A 25609-nucleotide genomic window follows, 5' to 3' on the forward strand; every position below is an offset into this window, starting at 1 on the left:
TGTCAACGCATCTTGTAAAGATTTCAAGGAGATACTGCAAACCGGTAACTTGTGGTCACCGTTCAAGTCTGTGCAAAGTTCAACGGTTCTTTGCCACTGGCTCTTAATGCAACACTGTACCGGTAGCTCACTTCCATGCAAATATCATCCTTGGTTTCAAATTTTTGTTTTTCACAGAAAGTGAACATGTTGGGCACTGTTCCGGAGGCAGTGACGTCAGAAAACAACCAACATTAACAGATTGCAAGGCCTTATCTTCGGAATATGGTCCAACATGAATGTACATGTATGTGATGTACGTATGGTACATGTACAGTGTACATGTACCTGTATTTTAGTTACCGGTATTGTAAACATCTGTCAACTAGAGTTAATGTTTACTCCTCGTTACATCCCCGGAAAGGGAGACAATTGTGTCAGTCTGTTGCCATGGCAACACAAAGCTTTCATACTTGATCCCTTGCAAAGTCCAAGAATCAAAAGTAATCTCTTGTGATAACGGGGGCATTTCCAATGAAGGGAGAATCTTGTGCATGGATAAAACAGTGCACAGTACACTGTAAAAATCTCCTCCAGTACGCACTCGTGTGTCAGCCTGTCGTTCAAAATTGAGAAGTTACGCAGTGTACATGTAAAATAAGAGTTGTGGAGAAAGGTAACTGACAGCTAGGCACTGAAGGCATGCAACTTTTTCTTTGGATTAGCTGATTTTGTCGTTTTTCAGTTCAAACTCATCGCGCCATTGACAATTGAAAAACACTGTACAAAGTCTTGAAATGATTGGAATTTCCTCGTTCTTTGTTAAAGTCCGAGTTGCTTACCTGCTACTGGTACTGTGCATGTTCATAGAACACTGTAGGCCTTAGGATGTACATGTACAGATCACGCTTGTTACGTGTGTAAGAATACATAACAAAATACAGGGTTTATAAAAACTATTTGAGAATCTCAATTTCTTGAATTTTTTTTTTTTTTAAAAAGTCCTGGTTAATACTTGTAACAAACCAATTTGTCTGGTGTACAGTGAATGTACAATGTACATTGCATTACACTTGAAACATGACCCTGTGAAAACGATGGGGAGAAATTGTGAAAAGAATTTACACTCACAGGCGAATTTCTCTCTTGTGAAAAAAAGCTGTGAAAAAATTTCCAACTTGTGTGAAAAGGTGTGAACAATTTTCTCACTGATGAAAAACCGTGTGAAATATTCTCCTGAAATAGGGAACTTCTTTTTCATAGAGGGGAAAAAAGAATGAAAGTTTTTCCCACCGAAGGTAAAATTTTCACCATTTGTGAAGTGAATATTCATTTTCCCAGATCGGAAAAGTGTGAAAAGTTTTACCGTTTTTGAGGTTAATTTTCAGTTGCAAAATAATACAGCTAGGGGAAAAAGTGTGACAAGTTTTTTCCCAACGAGGAGAAATTTTTTCTCAATTTGTGAAATGAATATTCATTTTCCCAGATGGGGAAAAATGTGGAAAATTTCCCCCTTTTGAGGTTAAATTCGATTTCAGTGTTTTGTATACTGTACATGCAGTCTATGAACATGCATACATCATGTACACGTACTTGTGCATGTAGGTACACGTACATGTACCGTACATGCTGAACCAGTCAATATATACTGTATATGTACGAGTTAACTCTTGATATATGTACACAGGTAGATGTACATTGTATGTTCATGGATTAAACACGCAGATAGCACACCGCTGGAACATTTAAATTACATGGAAAGACGTCACACATCATCCACGTACGGTACTCTCACTGAGTCAAGTTGGTTAACACACAATACAATGTATCAATGACCGCCGCTTCTTCAAAGTGCTCCAGTCTTGTTTTTCCAACGTGCTTCCCGATTGAATTTCAAAGGTTATGAAAATCTCAGGGCTCTGCGTTGTGTGCAAGTTATTCCCCATTTTTATTTTCTTTGTGGAAAATTTGGCCAGGTTTTTGTATCAAGCTAGAGTCCCCTGTCATCATCGTCGTATTCTGGAGAGTCACGGCGAGAGCCTTGTTTGCGAGATGACTTGTGATGTTGATCAGGTTTTTTTAAAGGTCAAGTTTAAAAGACCATCCTGTTTTTCACCGTTCACATCTCGGCTGCTTTTTTGGCAGACAGCGTCAGAATTTGTCTGTTGGCTGGCAGGTACCCGGTACATGTACTTAAAGTGACTACGGAAGGGCTTTTATAAAGGGATCGGAGCAATGTTTTTGTCTTTTTGTGCAGAAGGGTGAATTTACAGTCGGACGTGAGACGTGTTCTAACCATTTGCTTTTTACATTTAAGTGTCCTTGCTCTGTGGTTCAGATGAAAGTGGTTTACATGTACATGTATGTAAAATGACAGTTCATTTGCGACCTGCTCTGGAAAAAAAGTATATTACTGGTACACGTATGTTACAAAAATGAAAAAGATACAAAATTAGCTGAAAAGCACATAGTGGAAGTTTCCATTTGCTACATGTATGGGTGACAGAGCTCAGCCCTTTCCATTTTGCATTGTTAGAGAGCTCTGTGGAATTGAACTTAACCCAAATGAGGAAACAGGCTTAAAAAAAGATGAGTCTAATGCAGACTTAGGTTTACAAGATGCAGTTCAAATCTCACTAGCAACTAGACGCTCCTTTGAAACTATTATCGTCATAAAACCGGAAACTTTAGATGTTATTTCTGACCCAAGAGAATGTGAAATTCCAAGAGAAATTCCATCTTTGCGACTTTGAGCCAGCTAGCGCATGGATAAGCAAAGCCTGACTTACTGTAGATTGTATACATGCATCATGTTTTTTTCCTTGAGGGGGGCACACTTGACTTTGAGCAGCGTCAGGAAGATGTCCAGACATTTATCGTGTTTACGGCAACAGCATGGCAGTGAATTTGCCTGGCCACATTCAACTTTGTTCCCAACGATTACTTCGCCTTCAACCTCATCGGCCCCCCGGATGTGAAACTTTCTTCTCGCGCCAAGAATCGAGACGGCAGCGGGAGAGGAGATCCAAGCGAAAACAAGAGAGCACTATTTTAAAAAATACACGTTGTCAATGACAGTACGCGTACTTTGGTGATAACTTACTGCATGTGGGGGATTCTGTAAATTAGGGGTCCAACTTGGGGACATTTGGGTGTCCTGTTACACGTGAAGCCATTCAACTTTTCTTCATGTAAAATTGTAACCACATTATCAAACATTTTGCAGATTGAACGGTGTATTGTACACTTCATAAACAATGTAATCCTGTTTGATCTACAGAATGTGAACAGTACTAATATTAGTTCCATCCACAAAAAGCTGAATGGTTTCATCCGTAACAGAACACCAAACTGTTTCCAAGTTGGACCTCTAATTTATATAATCACCCATGTACCGGTACGTAATGCAGAGGCTTGTTTTCTCTTGACGAGGGGTGCGCTGACCACGCACAGCTTCGCACGCGTGCCAGGCACCAGCAGGAGCTGCATTGGAAATCCTCCAACCATCCTGCTGTGTCTTTGTCGTTGGAACCGCACTTCCACGTGGACAGGTATTGTGCACTGAATGTACAATAGGGTAGATACTGTAATTCCATTGTGTATTGTGTGTCTCATCGCTTGCCATGAATTGCCTCGTAGCAATCCTCCCTGACCATTTCTGTTCACATGATGGACGTACTGGTATTATGAAATCATGAACCTGGAACTTTGAAACTGGTCTTTTGAACTGTAGTACAAAAATTATACATCGCCTGTACAAATAATCCAACACCTGGGAGGAGGTGGTTCATGTACCGGTACATGAAGCATACATGTATGTGTACCTATGAAGGAACACTGCTTGACACCCTGGGTATGAGGTTGCTGCAGCAAGCATGAATTTGTACTGTGCAGGAGGTATCAGTTTTCACTTCAAAATGCCAATGTACACCATACTGGTTCATGTGGTACTGCAACGGCAGCAGTACTGGGTAAATGTGGCTTTGAAATTGGATACTGCCCAGAAGGATTGCTGAGTTTCGTGGGAAAAGTTTCACTTTAATTCTACCGGTAGATCAAACTGATAAGTAAGAAGAATTGACATTTTGATTCCAGCTACATCTGTGTCACTGCCTGAGAGAAAGATGTTGCTGCGACTGAAATGCAAGACCGTCTGATGTACAGTGCGTAAGCTTGGTGTGCGTCAAAGCTACTTGAGGTCACAACAGCCACTTTTCCATCATCTGCTTCAAAGGGCCCAGATGATGAAGTTTTTCCGGGACTTACATTTTGTGTAGCTTTGCAGGTCATTGCAGCAACATTTTACTGGACTTTCCCACTCGTGCCTAATACATGTATGTGGTCCCCTTTAATGGCGGGTTACTTCAGTTCGTAACTGCCACTTTTCCATTACTTACTTTAGAGGCCCAGGTAATGAAGTTTTTCCGGGATTTGCATTTTGTGCAGCTTTGCAGGTCGTTGCAGCAACATATTACTGGACTTTCCCACTCGTGCCTGACATGTGGCCCCCGTTAATGGCAGTTTACTTCAGTTCATAACTGTGACTTTTCCATTACTCACTTTAGAGGCCCAGGTGATGAAGTTTTCCAGGAGTAACGGTACATTTTGTGCAGCCTTGCCGACTGATCCAATGAGGTTTCACTGGTGAAGAACATTTCGTTTGATTTGTATGGAGTGACTGCCACAGGATAGTGGCTCCGTACAACAGTAAATCACAGTGTATTTACATGGCTCACTGCAGTTGACCAGTGAAATCATTGCCCACAATCTTCGGGACCATCTACGCATACATGTACATGTACATTTATCAGGGGTGTGAGAGTTCAGCTTTTTAGCTGATTCCAGCTTTTTTTGTTTAGATTGTGACCCTGAATTTCAGATTTTCTGTACACCTCGTCTGTAAAAAAGTATGGGAACATTTTACATTTTGGTTTTTGGAAGCTGTTTTTCAGCTTTAATTTTAAGCATGTTAAGTGGCCACCCACTTGTACCGGTACTCTTTAACCCTAACTCCCTAGGCCCTTTTTGCTAGGGACCCTCCTCAATCCTCCAATGGGGGGGAGGGGGTGAAAATATTGGATTCTCTCGTAGTCCTCCAAAATCCTCCAAAATTTCTTGAAAATGTTACTTGGAGATGTGGCTATTGCCTCAAGCCTTCAAAATCCTCTGGCAATTCCTGTCATTATGTTGAGGCAGTGCGAATGGCATTTTTGAGCAGTGCGGTTGATTAAAAAAAAAAATATCGGGCTGAATATATGCATGAATTGGCAAGAACAACACAAAGTCTAACCCACGACCTTCACTCATGGCATCCTTAGCAATCAGCCATGCACTTTTACCATTCACCCTCAATCCTCCAAAATCCTCCAAAACTGCCCAAAGGATTTTGGAGGATGGAAGAGGGTTAGGGTTAATGTACCGTATGAAAACACCTGTTGACATCCTTCTGAAGGTTGTAAAGTACTGGTACATACATGTATCGGCAAAACATTCAAATTCTTTTAACCCTAACCCTCCCAAATCCTTTTCTGCAAAGTGAAGAAATTTGGAAGATTGAGGGTGTGTGGCAAAAGTGCATCTATATTTCGAAGGATGCCATACAGTACATGAAGGTCGTGGTTTAGAGCTTACATGTACGTTGTTAGTCAAGCACAGATTCAGTCCGTTATTTCTTTGGAATCAACTGCACAGCTCAAGAGTGCCATTTCCACCGCCTCAATATAAGAGCAGGAATTGCCAGAGGATTTTGAAGGATTTGGGCAGATAGGCACACCTCCAAATGACATTTTCAAGAAATTTTGGAGGATTTGGGCTGAATGCAATTTTTCATGTTGAAAATCGGAGGATTATTATTATTATTTTCTTGGCTGTTTCATCAAAGTTTGTTAATATTTGCAATTTGGCTGCAGTGGAGGCTGAAAGCACGAACCCTGTGGAAACAGTTATTGTCGTGTGGGCTGTTTCCCTGACAAAGTCACATGACATGCCATTTGTACTAGTACACAAAACTAAATGGGAAATAGGCCAAACAAAATTTTCTCTCGTTAGTCTAAAGTAAATGTTCCCATGTGATAAGAGTGGTTTTTCTCTATCTGAATAATCTGGGATTATCAGTTGGGGGGGGGAGAAAAATGGTTGCGTGTCCACCGAAGTCATTGTGTAACTGTTTAGAAAACTCATGATCGACAAATACGTTAATCTATTAGTTTCTATATTGGGCACGGCCAAAAATAGAATGGAACTGAGTGCTATTTTGGATAGGATGGCCACGGGCTGGGAGGGGCTTGGGTGGGCAGAAATGGTGCTGTGAGCCCATCAACATTACACTTTGGAACTTAGACCTAGGCTGCTGTCAAGGTACATGTACTTGTATACTGGTATAAAGTACATGTACAGTGAACAGGTGCGTACACGCACATATTGTACATGTACCTTTGTACAAAAGTGCATAATTTTCCCCCAGGTTTGAAGATGTTTCCTTTGTGTCAAAAAGTGTTAAAATGTTTTCCCGCTTGTGTGAAAAGGCATTGAATTTGTTCCAGCACATTACAAGGCTTGAGAAAAAAAGAGGGGAGGAGAAGACATACTGGGGGGGGACTGACATTTCCAGAGGTCTGTCTGTGTATTTGCTCACTGTTGTTTTTGTGCCCAGGTATAGGTACGGTATGTCCAATATATTTCTTTTTGTAAAAAGTTTCTTTTGTGGAGAATCTGCTAGTAATGTCAAGTGACTCTTTGGACAGCCTTCAGTTAAATGTTTTATCACGTCACTGTACACAGACTGCTAAAAATATCGCCACAAATCTTAAGCGACAATACGCTTTGTTTGTGAGGGAATGATAGTTGGGAACGTGAGAAGGCACTACCCTGCCCCTGGATGCAGCCCGGTGCAACTGATGTTTATCTCTGACACTTAATGATTGATTTCAGGATTTGCCCAAATCGGAAGATCGGGAACTGTTTTCTTGGAACGTTTATTGGCCACATGTGCATGTAGTTGTAGGTGCTTATGAATCAGAAGGAGAAGTGAATTCTGAATGTTGACTTTAAAAAGCACCTCTGATTTGTTAAAATAATTATTGGAAGCATCCAAATCAAATGCAGTGCCATTTGTCTTCAGAGCTCAACTACAGTATAACAAGCCAAAGAGGCCTTTTTCCTGCTCATGCCAAGATGTGAATTCTGAATGTAGATTGCGTCATCCGGAGAAAACAGAAAACAAGGGGAACCCTCGCCCTGTTTTTGTAGAGGATAAACCATTGTGCATGCCAAACAATGTACATGTAGCCATTGTTTGGCATACACAAGAGTTTATTCACTACAAACGCAGAGCGAGGGTTCCCCTCGTTTTCTCTGTTTTCTCCGAATGACGCAATCTACATGTACACTCAGAATGAACATCTGGGCATGAACAGAAAAAAAGCCCTTTTTAGCTTGTTATAGTTGAGCTCTGAAGACAAATGACACTGCGTTTGATTTGGATGCTTCCATATTTATTTGAAAAGATGAAATCAGAGAATGTTTTCCTTTGAGGTGCTCTTTAACATGGCAAGACACCATTGAAAAAGCATGAGCACAATCCCTCTATAGGCGTTGAACTCAACCCCAGGCGAACCCATGACTGCCCTGGGTTGAAAATTTGATTTTTCCGACCCCGTGTTCAACCCAGTGTTGTTTCACACTTGTTTCGTGCAAACCAAGCTCATTTGGGTCGAGTTCAACCCAAAAATGAGCATGCAAAATATCAACCCGGGTTGAAAATTCTCAATCCTGGTTTGGAGCAGGGTTGGATTCAACAGGGGTTGAAGTCAATCTCAGGGTTAACGCAGGGTTGAACATTTTCAAGTGTGAATCGTCACCAGTTTTCAAAGCTGCGTCAACCCTGCATCAACTACATGTATTATTATTATAATATTGGAGACATTCAGCAAATTTGGTTGTAGCCAAGAAAAATTACCAGTAATACTTATAGTCGACTCTGGCTGTAACAAAGTTGCAAGGAACAGAAAAATTACAATGTACAGTACATGTACTTAGTTATAACCTGGACAAAAAAGAAACACAGGGAGTTAAGACATTAGGATAAATTGTAGAATTTGTCCTTCATAAGAGGGAAATAACAGTGTTTCTGCATTGAGAGTTGACTCTATGAGCACTTGAGAGATGATGTGATTGCATCCGTCAATCAGTGACTTGTCATTTCAGATTCCCGGTTCCATGGGTGGGGGTGGAGGGATTTGGAAATGATTCTGAATCCTCACCCTTGGACGGAAATGGGCACCGACTCCAGAAAATGTTGGAGTCACCCGTGAACAGTTGAGTGTGTTCCTCTCTCATCAGCTATTCACTGGCGGTATCTGACATGTATACGGCTATCTGCGACATAATTAGAACTTTGAAGGAGGGAAACCTTAGATGGCTGTGTGGGCGCCGCTTGTTTGTGTCTGTCATGTCTGTAGAGAGTAGCTAGCCACAAGACATGCAAGAAGTGCATGTAACATGCACTGACGTGTTTTGACGTGCTTCTATTAAGTACATGTGTAAATAACACATTCTGTCTAAGATAACATTATAAGAAATGCGGTTATGTACGTGTACACATACACGTACATGCACATGTACATGTGCATACTGGTACTTCTTTGTGACAGCAGAAATTTGCTCTGAACTCGCCAACCTTTTTTTAAATAACATCGCTGTGAAGTGCAGTGTACCTTGCATGTACATACATGAATCTGGCTGTGAGGTAGTATACAGTACATATAATCTTTTATATAACAGGTTTTGCCCTTACCCAACGTATATTAATAAGCACTGTATGCTCAGCGCTTGTCCGAGAGCTTGCGAAAAAACCTCACAAGTTTACTCGGGTGGGACTCGAACCCACTACCTCCTGCTTACTAGTGCAGATGTCTTAACCACTCGACCACCGAGCTTGCTGGGGTCGGCTGGCCGGTCCGAGTCAAGTGAGGCAGCGGGTACCGCGAACTACTTTCAAGATGTATTTTTTTTTAGTTAACATCTCCCCAACACAAAAAATACCTCTTGAAAATACATGAATCATCAATTAAAAAAGAAAAAAAAGTTTTAGCACCCTAACAGTCCCAAATCCTCCAATTTCCATACGATTTTACATACACCCTAGGGGGTTAGGGTTAAAAACCATATGGTTTCTGTATACCAGTGCACGTACACGTGTACATGTACATTGTACTCATGAACTTGTATGCATGCCAGCAGATTAATAATGTCCGACATGCTAGCATTGTGTACAATACAGTGTGCCCAGCCACAATCACAGGAAGGCTTTGTTACAAAGACTTGATTATGAACAACAGAGCAACATTGACGAATACACGTACATGCACCTCTTTACAAAATTGGGATTTGTCAAAGTTAGAACACATTTTGTTCTAACATGTACCGGTAGGTACATTCAGTTGACATGAAGCTGGCCGACTGATCCGAGAGTAACCTCACCACGTGTTTACTGTACATATTTTTTTTTTTTAAATGGTGTTCTTAACCCCTTGATGACGAGAATTTCTTCCCGAAAGCCGACTCCAAGAATTCCAGCCTCGCTTGGCCACTAAGGCCACCTGCCAAACTGCAAATTCTCGGTTTGTGGCCCTGCGTGCTCTCCACGCTTTGAATTACACGGTGTTGGGCGGCATGCGGCTCTACTCACCCTTCCACATTCCTGTTGCCTCTTTTCAAAGTGGGGACTATTGTGAAGCTGGTGATTATGATGCAAATTCAGTCTTTTCATTTCTGGGCTACAAAGACCAATCACCATATATACAAGAGCCAGGGTCTGCCTTCTTTCACCGTATTCGCTCGAGGGTGGGCCGAGAATAATAGCTGAAAAGCGGGCTGAGGATCTCAATTTTTATGGCTATAGCCGCTTCCTGGTGTGAGGGGTTAACGAGGACACCAAAAACTGGTGTACCGGCATTTGTGGCTCCATAATATACAGGTTCCCAGAAGAGAGGATGTGTTAGTATGTACCCGGTCAGTGTGCTAAAGATCTGAAGACAGGGCTGTGACGATTATTCGAATATCCAAATATTTGATCGATTCTCGAATATTCAAATATATTATTTTTCAAATTTAAATGCTCAAATGCGAAATTCGTGAAAAGGATGGAAAAATTGTCTTTTGTTGTAAATGAGAAACATTACACTATGGAGGCCTGTTTCACTCAGATTCAAATGAAAAGCAACAGAAATCTTATGACGACTCAGAAAGTACTTGTAAATTATTCAGTACCCTTAACGGTCCCAAATCCTCCGATTTCAATATGATTTTATATACACTCTGGGGGGTTAGGCTTAAAAAACTTAAAAGGACTAGAAATTTTCAACAGGGCAAGAAGTATTGTTCTTCTCTAAATCTTGTAAATCGTGGCTGGAGATACGCTTAGATGTGAGAAGCTATTATAGTGGTTATAATGTGCAATGTTGAGCATCATTGCAACTGATTTTGTATTTGTTTAATCGTCAACAATCCGTCAGTCGGTAAGACTGTATATTCAGATAATTTGATCGAATTGAAGGTCAAATATTCCAAAAGTGAATTATTCAAATTGACTCAGCCCTAGTTAAATACCAAGGTTTCAAAAAATACCGAGCAAATGAACTGCGTGTACAATGTACATGTACAGTACATAGGTAAGAAGGAGGTACATTGTACGTACATCATACGCTATACATGTATTTAAATGTACATGTACATTTGTGTACGTTAATGCAAGAGTGGATCCGGAACCAATTTCTTTTGTTGGGGGGGGAGGGTGGAGCTAAAGATTCAAACTAACTTTGATGAGCCATCTGAGGGAGGAGGCTGGATGTAACCAACACAGTATACATGTACAGTACGCTTTGGGAAGGACGGGAAATGAAGACAACCAAGATTGCCATTCGGTCATGTTTGAAACGTATTTTGCCGGGGGGATGGCATGCCTGTACGTGTGCATGTTCATGTATCGGCTGCCAGTAGGTTACCAAAGAGATTATGTTCCAAATGACCAGTTTTTCCTGAATGGCAACTCCAGTCACCATGGTCACAGGGAAATAGCGGTGATTTTTAATAGCCATGTGGGTCTGTGGATGGAGGATGCATTTCCAAAAAGTTTTACACGTACATAAACATCACGGTAACGGTACATTGTTATTTACTCAACAGCACTCATGTGTCCATGCAGAGAGTAAACTTGAATGTTCTTATCCCCGTAGAGGTTTTCAATAAATGTATCCCCTGCAGGAAGTCTGTATGGTTGCAGGTGTTTAGTGAAATATAATAACTGGTATCCTTTGCCTTTTTTGCCCTATTCATGTACGAGATACGCTGAGATTCATTCTCAGACCCTGTCTCTCGTTGCTCCTCTTGTCTCCGTTTCCGCGCATCCTGTGTGTTTTGAAATCTATCCGGACCTCGGAGATGTCTCCCCCCCCCGGTCTAACTTGTGCAGTGCTGTGCCATTGGCTTCTTTCCGTTCCCCGGTTACGGATGCCGGTGGCGTCAAATTTCATCAACACTCGGTTGGATCATTGTGAAGGGGAGGGGGATAAAATGAACCTTCTGGAGTGCCCTTTATTGGGGGGAAATAAAGATTTGTGTCTTTTCATGGGGGTGGCCTTTGTCCCAGTTATGAAGTGTTCTGAAGTGCTGGAGACAGAGCCAGACCAGTTTCTTACTGGGCAGTTTGAACAGATGCGAGCTTTTTTTTTTTTTGTTGAGGCTTATTTGGTTTCAGGGAACCCCCGGGGCTTCAGAAAAGACAAATGGACAAAAAGTACCGTGCCTCACTGTGCAGGATATGGGCTTGTTTTTGGCTGAGATTTCCTTTAAATTGTACTTTAACCCGAATCCCCTTGGCTCTTGCGCTAGGGAGCATACTGAACCCAACAAAGTACATGTACTTACATGTACATGTACATGTACTTACATGTACTTGTCTATCTACCGGTACTTAGGTCACTGTGCCAAACCTGATAAACTCCAACAAAGTAATATGGAAGGGCTGAGTAGCACTGCGAAGCGGTCACCAAGGTGACACTTGGTCTCTCCGAACTGGAGCAGCGCGTCATTTTCAAACTTGGAACACTGCATCCAGGGGGAATGAACGTGGATTTTTCCGCGTCCATTCAGAACTGAATCTGCTTGCCCTGAAGAAGGTACTCAGTTACCGAAAGCTCAGCAATCATATATTTCAGAGTACTGATTTAATCTTATATTCTTGTCGATAAACTCCAACAAAGTGACTTGTTGGAGTTTGAGTGATATGATATGGATGGGTCTATGCAGAATAGGATGACTTGCACTGAAACAGTACCAAACCTGACAAAATCAAGCATAGTACATGTACAGCACTTGGTACAGCAAGCCAGACATTGCACACAATGACCCCTGTCAGTGTGCCGGCGCTAACCTTACATACATAGCGTGGACTTTTGAACAAAAGATGTCCACGCGATGCAGGAAAGGAAGACATTCTGTGGACTTACACATGTCCACAGGACGTTTCCCCTTCTCTGAAAAAGACGTTTAGAGGCATTTTGGGGTGGGGATCATCTGTCGTAAAAGGAAGAGGAATAGTCAAGGAAACCTTGTACCAAAAGCCAGCTGAAAATCATGTTCCCAGTTCAAGAAAAACAAGTATTTTCACTGAGTTTTCTGAACTCACATGAAAAGAAAGGAATGTCCACACTAGGTACATGTATGTGAGGTAAGTGTTGCGGTGTGTTCTAACTTACACAAGATCCAACACCGTCACTCTGGGCCGTTGATACTAAGTCCAACAAAATTCAACAAGAAGTTCATCGGGTATGGGACCAAACCTGCCCAAACCTCAGAAAACCTGCTGTGGGAGCATGATGGACACTGGGCAGGATTGTGTGCCGTGCAGCATGCATCCTTGTACACCACGATAACGAATAAAAAGTGAGAAAATAACCACTGAAATGTTGGCATGTTTGCATTTCCTGACTCCGCGACCTGGGAATTCCATGTACATGTACAGTAATAACTTGAAATGCGGACAACTTGAATTTTTATTTATTCTCTGAAGTTTGAGTTATATGTAAATGGCGAACAAGGAAAACCTGACCGCACCACTAGCACGCTGTATGCGTGGCCGGGGTGCGGCTTTTGTGACTGATTTTCATCCTTCGTAGTTTGCCGTAGAAGGCGCCCAGCGTACAGGGACATTTTCAAGCATGAGAATCAACGTATAAGCGGATAAAACATAAGTGGTTTTACATGTACCAGAAAGGGCCACATGTCCATGTGGGTGGTGCTATAAATTAGGGGTCCAACTTGGGGACATTTTGGTGTCCTGTTACACGTGAAGTCGTTTTTCTTTTCTTCATGTAAAATTGTAACCACATTATCAAACATTGTGCAGATTGAACATACCGGTATATTGTACAGGTCATAAACAATGTAATACTGTTTGATCTACAGAATGTGAACAGTACTAATATTAGTTCCATCCAGAAAAGCTTAATGGTTTCACCCGTAACAGAACACCAAAATGCCCCCAAGTTGGACCTCTAATTTATAGAATCACCCATGTACAGAATACAGATACATTTAGCTTGTGGTGGTCTGTAACCCAACACCCGATGTGTACTCGCACATGCAGTTAAAAAAAAAAGCCTTTGTACAGTACTGTGCATGTTTCGTTTAAATTGAAAGTACATGTACAGTACTGTAGATTGATGCACTTTTACCGGTACATATACATGTACATGTTTATATTGTGTACAAAGCTTCATCAAGGTTCATGCAGTGCAGAAAAATGTGAGCCCATGGACCAGAAGTGTGATGTGTTGCATTACACACCCGTACATGTACAGTTGAACCTCGCTTATAAGAGGTCTTTTGGACTTAGCAAATTACCTTGTTATAACAGGAATCTTGTATTATCAGGAATAAAAATGATGAAAAACAAAGGATTGGGACCTAAAACTGTCCTTGTTAAAAGCAGACTTCTTATATTAACAGTACTCTTATTAATGAGGTTCGACTGTTCCGGTACATATTCATGTGTACGTGTACAATGCCTGTTCAGCCACTCCATGTAGTTTATACATGTATGTACACCCATGTCATGCATGTGTACACCTGCTGTAGATATATTGGTACTCTGTAGCCTGAGGCTCATCAGCCCATGCATCATCAGTGTCATGTATTCAAGCAAGCAATTTCATACTTTACACAGGAAATTGGTGAAAAGAAATGTGTGTGTGAATGTCATGTAACACCTCTGGGTTGGACACCAATTTAAAGAAAAAAACCAGAGATGAGACTTCAGATTTTTTAATTTTTTGTCCCTACAGAGTCAGGATGTGTTGTAATGCAATATCACATGTCTGCATCGTGAATTGCGGCTGTGGTGAATGTGTGTACAGTACAGAGACCAGTACATATGGAAATGTTGTGTTAGGGGCCGTCTGGTGTCGTGAGCAATGACGACATGCCTGCGTCCGCGTGGGCTTATTTTCATGGAAGCACGTGTTACGGGATTGGCTTGGGGGAGAAAGCCGAGATGCGTTGGAGAGGAAGTACTCCAGCAACAATATTGCTGTTGTTTTTCCTTTCTTTTTTTATCTTTTTTTTCCCCAGTGCAAAGTATTTGGCTTGAATTACACAGTGCACAGACTTGTTTACAAGTACAAATGTATACCTGTTCTTGTCATTACAGGGCTGGGCTTTCCGGGCACATGATAAATGATTGCTTGAGGATTGATACTGGGATCTTGTGAACTGTGGTTTGTAATCCAGAAAACATACCTTGCAATCCTGGCCATGTACCCAACGTACCGTTATGTATCGGTACATGTACTGTACATAGTACCGTTGGACAGTATGGTGCATATGCGGCACCATATTGAATGCTATACGTGTGTTTACCTGTATGCTTGTCTGCTCAATTTCAAGTGTATTATTGAAGTGTTTTTGAATGGGCATACAAGTATAATACATGTACGCGATGGACCAGTGATACCGTCATTCATTCTCTCCTTAAAGGTACTCAATACTCGTAATTTATTGGACTGAGAAGAGCTACGGGTAGCATTTCTGAAGCAATTAAAAAAAGGGTCCATGTTGTGGGCTGCTATTTCTACCGGTACACGCACGTGTACATAAAGACGGGATGTACATGTACAGTACTTCTTTCTGAGAAGTTCTGTCTCAATTTTTTTTTACAATTTACCGGTATGAGTTGAGGGCAAACAAGATAGGAAAGAGAAAAGAAAAGGTAGGATGGGTTATTCTATTTGCTCCGAGTGGAACAATGGAGGACTTTTTTTAAATACTCACTTCATAGGCGCGCGTTTGTTATGGGATCAGTGGCGCGTTTGACGCGGAGCACGCTGAGTACGCGTCACAAATTTATTTCCTTAAATAATGTATGGTCTTTGCGTACATATGCAGAACATGTGCAAGAACTCGCTTGGAAAACTTACTACTATCTGTCTTTCTTTTGCTGCTTGGGAATGCACTTCAACTCACGGTGGATTGTCACGGCATCTCCCCAACCCTAAAAAAACCTGAAATGGGGGGGGGGGTGTGTGTATCCCAGTAGCGGCAGTTCTGTTTTCGAGATTTGACAAATGGTGTATACCTACATGTACTCCTGGCACGGTGTGGTACATGTACCTTTAAGCTCGCACAATTTCTTCTTTTTGGGGGGAAAATATCAGGAACAACTATTTGATACATTCCTTTAGACCAGTATGTTAGAGAAACCCACTGGACTTCCTGGTTTGTACTGGTATTGATGACGCACAGACTGACATTAAAAACATTGCGTTCGGTCTGCTACACAAACATGCACATTAGAGGTAACCGGTATGTACCGATATGTTGTACCAGGTGTTTGTACAGTTTGATAGCTCATGTTTATTACGGCAGTGTCATCTTTGCACCGGTGCACATGCACATGTACTGGTATGGTACATGTGCATGTGCACCGGTGCACATGTACTGGTACGGTACATGTGCACCGGTGCACATGTACTGGTACGGTATATGTGCTTCCTCAATGTCAGTGCCCTCTGGAGACTGCTGCTACATGTATAATTAACAATTACCATGATTACTGACTCTTGTGCATGGATGTACTGTACATGTATGTTTGTACATAAAATAGGCTTACATGTTCATGTACAGGTGGGTGGATCTACATGATCTGGATGAATGTACATGTACATGTAGCTCCCCTGGGCATTGAAAGTTAAGAAAGCTTCCTGGTAAATCACCCTACATTGTACATACTGGTATACATGTACTTACATGTTCCGTACGTGTACCTGAGACAAAACAGCAGTCAGAATTGTCCAGTTTGGTACACGTGTACCGGTACAGTGTTCGTGTACATGGACCTCTGTCTTGAGTTCTCTACATTTTCCTCACCCCGAGGTGTCTCCACTACGGGTAATTCACAGTAGTGTGTCTCCAAGAGTTTGCAACGCGTTGGCCAATCACAACATGCGAAATCTGTCGACGCTTTCCAAACGCCCATTTGGTGGACAGATTTCGCGCACTGTGATTGGTCAAGATGCTGCGAACTCTTGGAGAAGCACTTCTGTGAAACGCCCGTGTTTAATCGAAATGACCAGTGCCTTGTAAACATGGGACTGTTTCAGGTGATTGAGCAATGAAACTGGTACCCGTATGTTTATGTATTGTAGATGTGTGTGTACAGCATACCGGCGGTATACAGGCACAGTACATGTACATGTATAACAATTGAAGTTGCAGAGCATGTTGTCTACAGTAAAGTTTTACATGTGGAAGAAAACCTCAGTGTCACTGTGATTGCATGGGGGGTACCAGCAAATAAAGTCTTCCATGTAGGTTCAGATAGGAGGACTTGCGTACATGTACCGGTACATGTAGCTTGTGAACGTGTTCACATGTGCAGTGTAGTGTTCAGTCAGTTTCATTATGCTGGTACATGTACCTTGTACACATACAGTGTACGTGTTGTCGGTTGCATCTCGAACTGACCTACATGTACATATATACAGTATTGTGGATAGTTGCTACACCACAAACCATCACATTGCAAATCTACAATGTATGGAGGGTACGGGTACCATACATGTACGTCATTTCATGGTGCACCCAAACCATCGTATACCTGTATGTCACTTCGTGGTACAACCCATAATGTACGGGTGCATGTACGTATGCATAGTTACAGGCCAACTCAACTTACTGGTGCATCTCCAAGAGAAACCACGTACATGTACAGTACATGTAGTCTTGATTTGGTATTGGAACAATTCTGTGATTATGTGGTGCACAAACTGTATTTACCGTGGTCATAGATAGTGGATTTTTATTGGTTGCCAATTGATTACGTAATATGCTACATGTACAAGTGCGCATGTATCATTCATGTGTCGCGTGCACTGGCGATGTTGCTGGGCCACAGAAAATGATGGATGATGGTGATCTTTCCCTCAGTTCATGTGCCATGTGCACCGCGTTGTACATGTAATTGTGTAATCTTGGGTAGGAGGGTGGATTGCCGCATTGGTACTATGCGCCAGTATTGTAGGAGATGTGCACTGTTATGGGGGACATTGAAGCCCTGTGTCCATTTACATGTGCTACTGTAGTTTCTTCACTTTGACCATGATAGTGACCATTGGGCTGTTTGCCTTCCATTCGTGCACCCATTTAAAGCTTGTAGAACACAAGTAACATGCTCTGGTCTCTGTTTCTGCCGCAGTTGCCATTGATCCGTTCATGCCGTTGTATTTTCTCATCTGCTCTTCAATCTTGTCAGTACTCTTCAACGGAACTTGGTGTACGGTAAATAAGTTCTTAAAATGCAAACAGTCATCAGAAACCCAGTGCTTTATGAATCCCATGATTCTGTAGTAAACCAGTTTGTCATAAATCCCAGATTCCCCCCGCCCAAAAAAAATCAAACAAAAACATACATGTAGGTCAACAAAAGACATCACAATCAATTTTCCTTGTTATTTGGTATTTAATTTACTGTTCAAGTGTTACATAATTTGTCATTTACTGATACCAGTATCTTGCAATGAAATAAAATGTTCCAGAGTAATCTACATGTATGTCCATGGTGTACCAAAAATTGTTACTTGCTGTGACGGGGTACATGGGTTGTGTGCATTGCAATGGAACCTTCTGCTTTGCCTCGAGTGCCGTTTGCCTCATCAGGTGTACCTTGTACAAAATACCATGGACCCCCCTACGCCGCAGGCAACATGTACATGTACTGTATTAAAACCAGTGTACGTGTATACCTTTCCGCAAAGGTTCACCTCAGGAAGATTTGACAGTTAAATGGGACAGGTCTTATTGCCACATTGTGACATCCAAGACGTTGCTGATTTTTGTATGCATAGTGGCTGAAACCTGCGCCCTCCCACATTTTCAGGCCACAGACAAATGTGCCTCGCCCCCTCTTCAGAAGTGACCCCCTGACTCAGTTGCATGCAGTACAAATACGTGTATCGTTCCATTCTTTTTTCGTGCTTTAGTCATCCATAATACTGCGTACATATGTACTAGTACACACATGCAGCCCTAGTCCTTCCATTTCAAGATCTCCCCACTGACATTTCATGGTCATCAAGTGAGCACTGCTCTCCATAGCCCGAGTTTGCACAGCGTTATTGATCGCCTCCAAGCTCACATTTTCTCTTGGGGTCAGTCTCTGTATGGAGTGAGTGCTTCTGTGCACGTGCCCTGGTGAGCCAAGTAAAGATGCTGGATGGCCAACCAAGAGTTTCGGTAGTGAAAGACTCGCTACCGCTGTAAATCACCAGCCAAGCAGACGGCACAGTGTACTGGTGCAGTGTGCAGTGCAGATCAGCAGACTTGACACTACCGTAATGAACGAGTCTCCATCGGATGCCCAGCTCAAGATGTTGGACTTGCCCCCATCTGTCTTAGCATCTGTTTACACGGACACGACAGAGCTGGATGTTAGACACTAGACAGTGCTCGACATCGAGGAAGTAGAGACTACAAATGCTAGACCAAAATATCAGTGCAATCCATGGACAGTGCATTTAACTCCTCACAAATTTTGCTGAGGTGCCTTGCAGCATCTTCCATTGTGCTGAAAATGTAATGACCTGTCTTCCTGGGTTTGATGCAGACCGTATAAGTAATTTGCAGGGAAACAGGGGGGCTACACTAGTAGTTTTGCTACATGTAGCATTTCAATCATTAACCATGGCGATGGTCAGCTTACAGGAGAGAGGCGGGGCTACACCCTTACATCCCCCCGGGACTATTCCATTTGTTGTTTGTGCTCGCAGTGCATGGTTACTGAAAGTTGAAGGTGTATTTTTGTGCATAACTGTTCCTCTGAGGCAACAAAATTGCTCAAAATCTTTAAGGGGTGCCTTAAAAAACCTGATGAAGTGTCAGCTCGGTGGATGCTCTACAGTTGTAGACATATTCTGAGTGAAACAATAGAGAATGCAATTTAAGATCAAAACTTGCCGAGTCATGATTAGAATTTCACGTGTAAAATCATGAAAAGTTGGGAGCCCCCAGATGGGTGCCCCTGCATCTACAGAGAGATCCTGGGCCATACTTACCAGTACACAACCCCCAAATTCCTCAGTCACCAAAGTCGAAAGAATTTTATGGGTACCAGTACATGTACTTTTTAGGCACCTCGGCCTGGTGGAGAATTTACATGTACACATGTACATGTACATACATTCCTCTACATACATGTACATGTACAAATGTACCTGTACATGTATGCACATCACCATGTGTGGTTGTGGCTAGTCTGTAGGGTGCACTCTACCAATTGGAGGAATATTCGCCGCCGGGCTGGGGCACTTAAAAAGTACCCTGACAGTTTCTTTCGAGGAGTCTGTGTGGGCCCAGAAACTGTGGGATTGTGTAGGTATGGCCCAGGATCAACTCTCTAGATTCAACTTTCAAGGGCTCCCATCTGGGTGGCAAAGCAGACAGAAATATCATTGAAAAATTGTCAGAAGAGCCTGAGAAACTTGAGGGACGTCAATTGAAAAATGGCTGCTGAGAAGACCTGGGAATGTTCACTTTGTGGGGGGGGGAGTTTGTTTCGGGCAGATAATTAAACATTTAATTGGTTAAACCTACTAAAATTTGAAAATCAAACGAAATCTACTAAAATTTGAAAATCAAATGAAATCTGAAGGACCAAAAAAAACCATTATTTTTCATTTGAGGGGCCTCAGGGACTTCAGTTACCTGCAATGGTGCTCTGAACGTTGTTGATTTTACACTGTTTTCAGTGGGGCTTGAATTAGTGTAGGACTTGCACCCTGTAGAAACTGTAAACTTGCTTACTGTATGTACTAGGGGCATGACTGCATGGAATCCTTCCAAATTTTTTGATGGATTTTTAAGGATCATTTATGGTGTATGCAGACATAAGGGGTTCATTCACACTTAAATTCCCCAGTTGTTCTTAGAAACTTCCCCAATACATGTAGGCTGGACAGCAGTTTGCATCTATCGTTGTGGGAAAATAAATGGATTTCTGTGGGAGGAGGGCAACATTTCTGTCTTTAATGGAAGGAGCTAGGGCCCATCATGCAGCTTCATCCTATACACACATGCGTTCATGTACATGTACATGTGCAATGTACATGTACATGTGTATATTTTTGTACAGGTACATGTAGGTTAAAGCTGCAAGGTTTGCTCAGGGTCAATGGGGGCCTTGCCACCCAACCCTCCAAAAAAAAAAAAAAATCCAAAAATGTTCCTTCTTGAAAAAGAATGAGAGAGGCATTTTGTTTGTTTCATTTCCTTTCCTTCAAAGCGTGTAAAAAGCCCCAAAATGTAGCCCCACCACACAGGAATTCCATTATACATGTAAACAGTTACCCGAGAAATTTTCAATGTTTTTCTCCCACCCCATCCCCCTAAAACAGCTCTGAGACCCTCCCCCTCCAAAACAAAAAGAAGATTCAGGATTTGCCCTTGAACAGAAATAAGTAGTGGCATTAATGCATCTACATGCCAGTCCAGTTTACATGTACCTGCACAGCTGTTGGAAAGAAGGGGGCAGTGGCTATGGAGATGGGAAAAAAAGAGACGCAGTAAAAGAAAATATACGTAGAATGTACACATACATTTGTAAATGTGCGGGAGCCACACACTGGACGGATATGTGCGTAGCAAATCACCAGGTTGTCACTCTAGATACTTGACCTTTTCGGCGGTATTTAGAAAATGGCTCGGCTGTTATTCACTGGCATTGTGCGAGGCTGGTGTGAGGGCTGTGAGCCAACTCGGCCTCCTACAGTGAGGACGTCAATCTCCTCTGAGGACAGAACAATGACAGGACAGACCGCCGCCTCCTTTTCTCTACATTTGCAAATGATCAGTTTCTTGCAAAAACAATTATAGCGCACGCACATGGGTACAGTCAAGCAACTAATGAGATGTTCTTGGGACATGGCAGATGACTACTACCCGGTTATAGTATTATTACATGTAAAAATGAAACAACCAAAAAAACAATAAATTGGCAACTCCAAAATGTCCTTTTTCAAAACAAAATCTTTTACATATAATTACACGTAACAGTGCACTTACTATTAACCAGGTTCCACTGCACATGCTCATACAGTACAATGCAAGACACTTGTACCCGATACTTGTAGATGTACATGTATGTACATGTACTGTACATGTATGCAGTCGAAGTTCGTTAATACACTGTAGGAGGTCCTTCGGACTTGGCAAATTACCTTGTTATCGTGGTTATAACAGGATCCTTGTATTATCAGGAAAGGACACAAGGAAAAACAAAGGATTGGGAGCTAAAATTTTCCTTGTTTTAAGCATAATTCTTTATTAACAGTGCTCTTATTAATGAGGTTCGACTGTATACGGAACTGGTACGATGTACATGTACATGTATGAGGCACTGTCATATGCATTCTTACACATCTACGGTACATGTATACATCTCTTATTGTACAGTAAATAGATATGCCCATGTGTTTACTTACAGAAGAATGCATTTGTACATGACGTGCCATGTTTTACACAATGTACATGTATATGTACATCAATATTCATGGACAGCACTGTCAGTTGAACATGCTTGATAGACAAGCGCACGTGTGCCCACATGTAGATGGCCGGCCGGAAGTTAACCCGCAACTTGAGCGATTGTCCAATGGGAGCCCGCAAATCTGGGCGCATCCGCCTTTGTGACGAAGTCACTTACGAACTGGATACCGGTACATTGAGGGGACAGTTTTGTGTACCAGGGGCTAGGGGAAGGGGTACCGGTATTAGGAAATTTGAGGCCCAGTGGTGGGGACGGATCTTTGGCCGTATCCGAAACGGGCTTCTAGAGCTACGGCTAGGTCTATTGTCTGCGCGTCTCCGTGCATTTCCAATGGAGCGAATACCAAGACCTAGCTCTAGACAAGAGATTCGGATGCAGCCTTTGTCTCCTAAACAACTTCGTCCCAAGTACCGCATCATGCTTCACTATGTGTACAGTCCTCACAACTATGTGCTCAGTGCCATGGACTATGGATGTACATGGACAGTATGCATGATACATTAATACAGTACATGTACAACCAGTATACTGTATGTTTTCCTCCATAGGCTTCAAATCATGTACATGTACATGTAAATGTAACCTCGGCAATTGACTTGCCTACGAGTACTGTCAACAAGGGGAAAAATGAAGAATCTTCAAGGGTGGACCAAAACGAAAGAAAGAAAACAAAAATGATAAGCACAGACTACCGTTACCAATAGCAACAGGGGATCTAGAGAAAAGCTAGGAGGAATCTGGCTCAGTAGAAACAAGACGAAGGAAAACAGTGAGAATCGAAGAAATTTGTTGAAACCATCAACAGAATGACAGTTGACCCCAAGCAATTCCAAGAAGCAAAAACCTGTAACTTGATAACTTGAAAGTTCTTGTGCATGTCTACATGTACATGTATGTACATGTACTATTGGCTCATTTCTCAAGTTAACACATATTTTCCTAAGGTCAACTCATCTTTGAGGATCTTTGGGTGAGGCTTACATTAGGGGTTCTTCCAATGCTTCATCTCGGTCTCTGGCTTTGCCCAGTTTGGAATCCCCCAAACTGCAACGTTTTCAGCTTTCGGTAAATACACTGTACATGTACATGTACTGTAAGTCAGATAGTCCCACTAAAGCATTCAGTTATGTGCAATCGAACAAAATATTCAACTACATGTACATGTACATGTATTTCTATTTTATGTTAACACTTCAGGCCTGCATTTAGGGATCAATTTACATGTAAGGGATAAAACCCAAAACAGAGACGAAGGCGAGTATTGGAAAACTGCCTTGGCTTAGGGGATAAAACAAAGGTCAGGAAGGCAGTCTGCAGTACCGGTACGTCTGATGAGAGAGCCTGATTGTCAGGCCAGTCAACGACCGGACTCGCTCGATAGTACCACAGCCATGACAGCCGCCCACCCAAAAACCGTTGCCGTCTTCTTCCTCTGTCCAGGTGGCCATCAAGATCATCGACAAGACGCAGCTGGACGAGGAGAACCTGAAGAAGATCGTGCGGGAGGTGGAGGTGATGAAGCAGCTGAGGCATCCCCATGTGGTCCGCCTCTACCAGGTCATGGAGACAGAGAGGAACATGTACCTGGTCACGGAGTACGCCAGCGGTGGGGAAATATTTGGTGAGTTGCCGAAGGATATAGGACGTCAAAGCAGGTGGTCATTTAAAAAAAAATTAATTAGAAAATTGAAATAATGCATCCTTGTCAATGCTGTGTTTTAGAGTATACACTATGTACCGGTAAGCCAGGAGAAAACAGTCAAACCTTGCATTATATGGTATACATGTATGTACGGTACATGTACAGTACTGTAAATGAGACAGTTTTCAGGAAAAAGAAAAGGCTCTCTAAACATTCCTCAAGTCCTTATCCCTAGCCCCAGAGGGTACATGTAAAATATATGGAAATCAGAGGGTTTGAGACTGTTAGGGTTAGGCAGCAATGCACATTATATGGAAATCAGAAGGTTTGAGACTGTTAGGGTTATGCAGCGATGTACATTATATGGAAATCAGAGGATTTGAGACTTAGGGTTATGCAGCGATGCACATTATATGGAAATCAGAGGGTTTGAGACTGTTAGGGTTATGCAGCGATGCACATTATATGGAAATCAGAGGATTTGAGACTCAGGGTTATGCAGCGATGCACATTATATGGAAATCAGAGGATTTGAGACTTAAGGTTATGCAGCGATGCACATTATATGGAAATCAGAGGGTTTGAGACTTAGGGTTATGCAGCGATGCACATTATATGGAAATCAGAGGATTTGAGATTTAATGTTGTGCAGCGATGCACATTATATGGAAATCAGAGGATTTGAGACTTAGGGTTATGCAGCGATGCACATTATATGGAAATCAGAGGATTTGAGACTGTTAGGGTTATGCAGCGATGCACATTATATGGAAATCAGAGGATTTGAGACTGTTAGGGTTATGCAGCGATGCACATTATATGGAAATCAGAGGATTTGAGACTGTTAGGGTTATGCAGCGCTGCATCTTGACATGTAATGCACATGTACATGTACTGGTACATGTGTACGTGTGTGGCAACATTCCAAATTCCGACATTTCAACTTGTTTGATGCAATGTAATGTTTCACGCAGTCTTGCGGCAAAGGTTACTGACTTGCTCTCCTTGCTCCGCGTCGTCATTTGTATCGGTTCAGGCTCGTTAGAAACGCAGAATCTTTTTTAAAATCAACGGGTTTGCACGCTGCGTGCATGACAAGCATACTGTACGTGTACACATTGTGTAGAGTAGCCTGGGGCACAGTGTGACCGTGATGACTTTTTCGATTTCAAGGATGTGCTTAATTGCGTTGTTTGCCCATCACCACCAGCATTAAAGGGCCCTTTGTATTGGATGGGACATTTTTTGTGAATGATGTAATTGTTTTCCAAGCACACATTTAGCAGGGTTTATTTGAACAAATAATACAGGTCACTTCTGTGCGTACACGACGCGTGCGCACCAAATGTACCGTACCCAGACTTGGTGACATGAGTCGTGTGACTTGGACTTGAGTCGCTATTTTTGTGACTTGTGACTTGACTTGTAAATACCAGCCTTGACTTGTGACTTGACTCGGACTTGCAAAAAATGACTTGTGACTTGACTTGGACTTGCAAACAATGACTTGTTACCAACCCAAGTCAAACGCTACTCGACCAGGCCTATACATTTGTATAACTCGTAACTGGTAACTTCATAAGTTGATGCCTGGTTCTTTTTGCTGATTACAGCTGGACAAAATAATGTGCAGCTTGACTTGTACTTGGATAAAGAGACTTGTGAGTTGACTTGTGTTTAGACCAAATGACTTGACTTGACTTGCCCTGTGACCAAATGACTTGTGACTTGACTTGCCCTGTGACCAAATGACTTGTGACTCAACTTGCCCTGTGACCAAATGACTTGTGACTTGACTTGGACTTGCAAAATATGACTTGCTGCCACCTCTGACTGTACCCGGTACCTGCTTGGATTAGAGCAGCAAGCAACCCACATTGTTTTGCATGTCCATA

General features: G+C 42.2%; 1 protein-coding gene across 3 annotated transcripts in view; it reads left to right on the forward strand.

Annotated features, from left to right (window-relative positions):
- Nucleotides 1-25609, forward strand: part of LOC110983014 (uncharacterized) — a 72646-nt gene that overhangs the window by 8585 nt on the left and 38452 nt on the right. For all 3 annotated transcript variants that reach the window (XR_015427032.1, XR_015427033.1, XM_087142924.1), the window contains exon 2: nt 23513-23693. Coding sequence is in view for 1 of the 3 variants with exons in the window: in XM_087142924.1 (XP_086999050.1) it covers nt 23513-23693 (181 nt within the window). In the remaining 2 variants the exon portion in view is untranslated. The remainder of the gene's footprint in view (nt 1-23512; nt 23694-25609) is intronic.

The sequence above is a fragment of the Acanthaster planci genome, linkage group LG10, assembly GCF_054643075.1.
Source record: "Acanthaster planci isolate LZ-2023a linkage group LG10, COTS_SCS, whole genome shotgun sequence".
Lineage (NCBI taxonomy): Eukaryota > Metazoa > Echinodermata > Asteroidea > Valvatida > Acanthasteridae > Acanthaster > Acanthaster planci.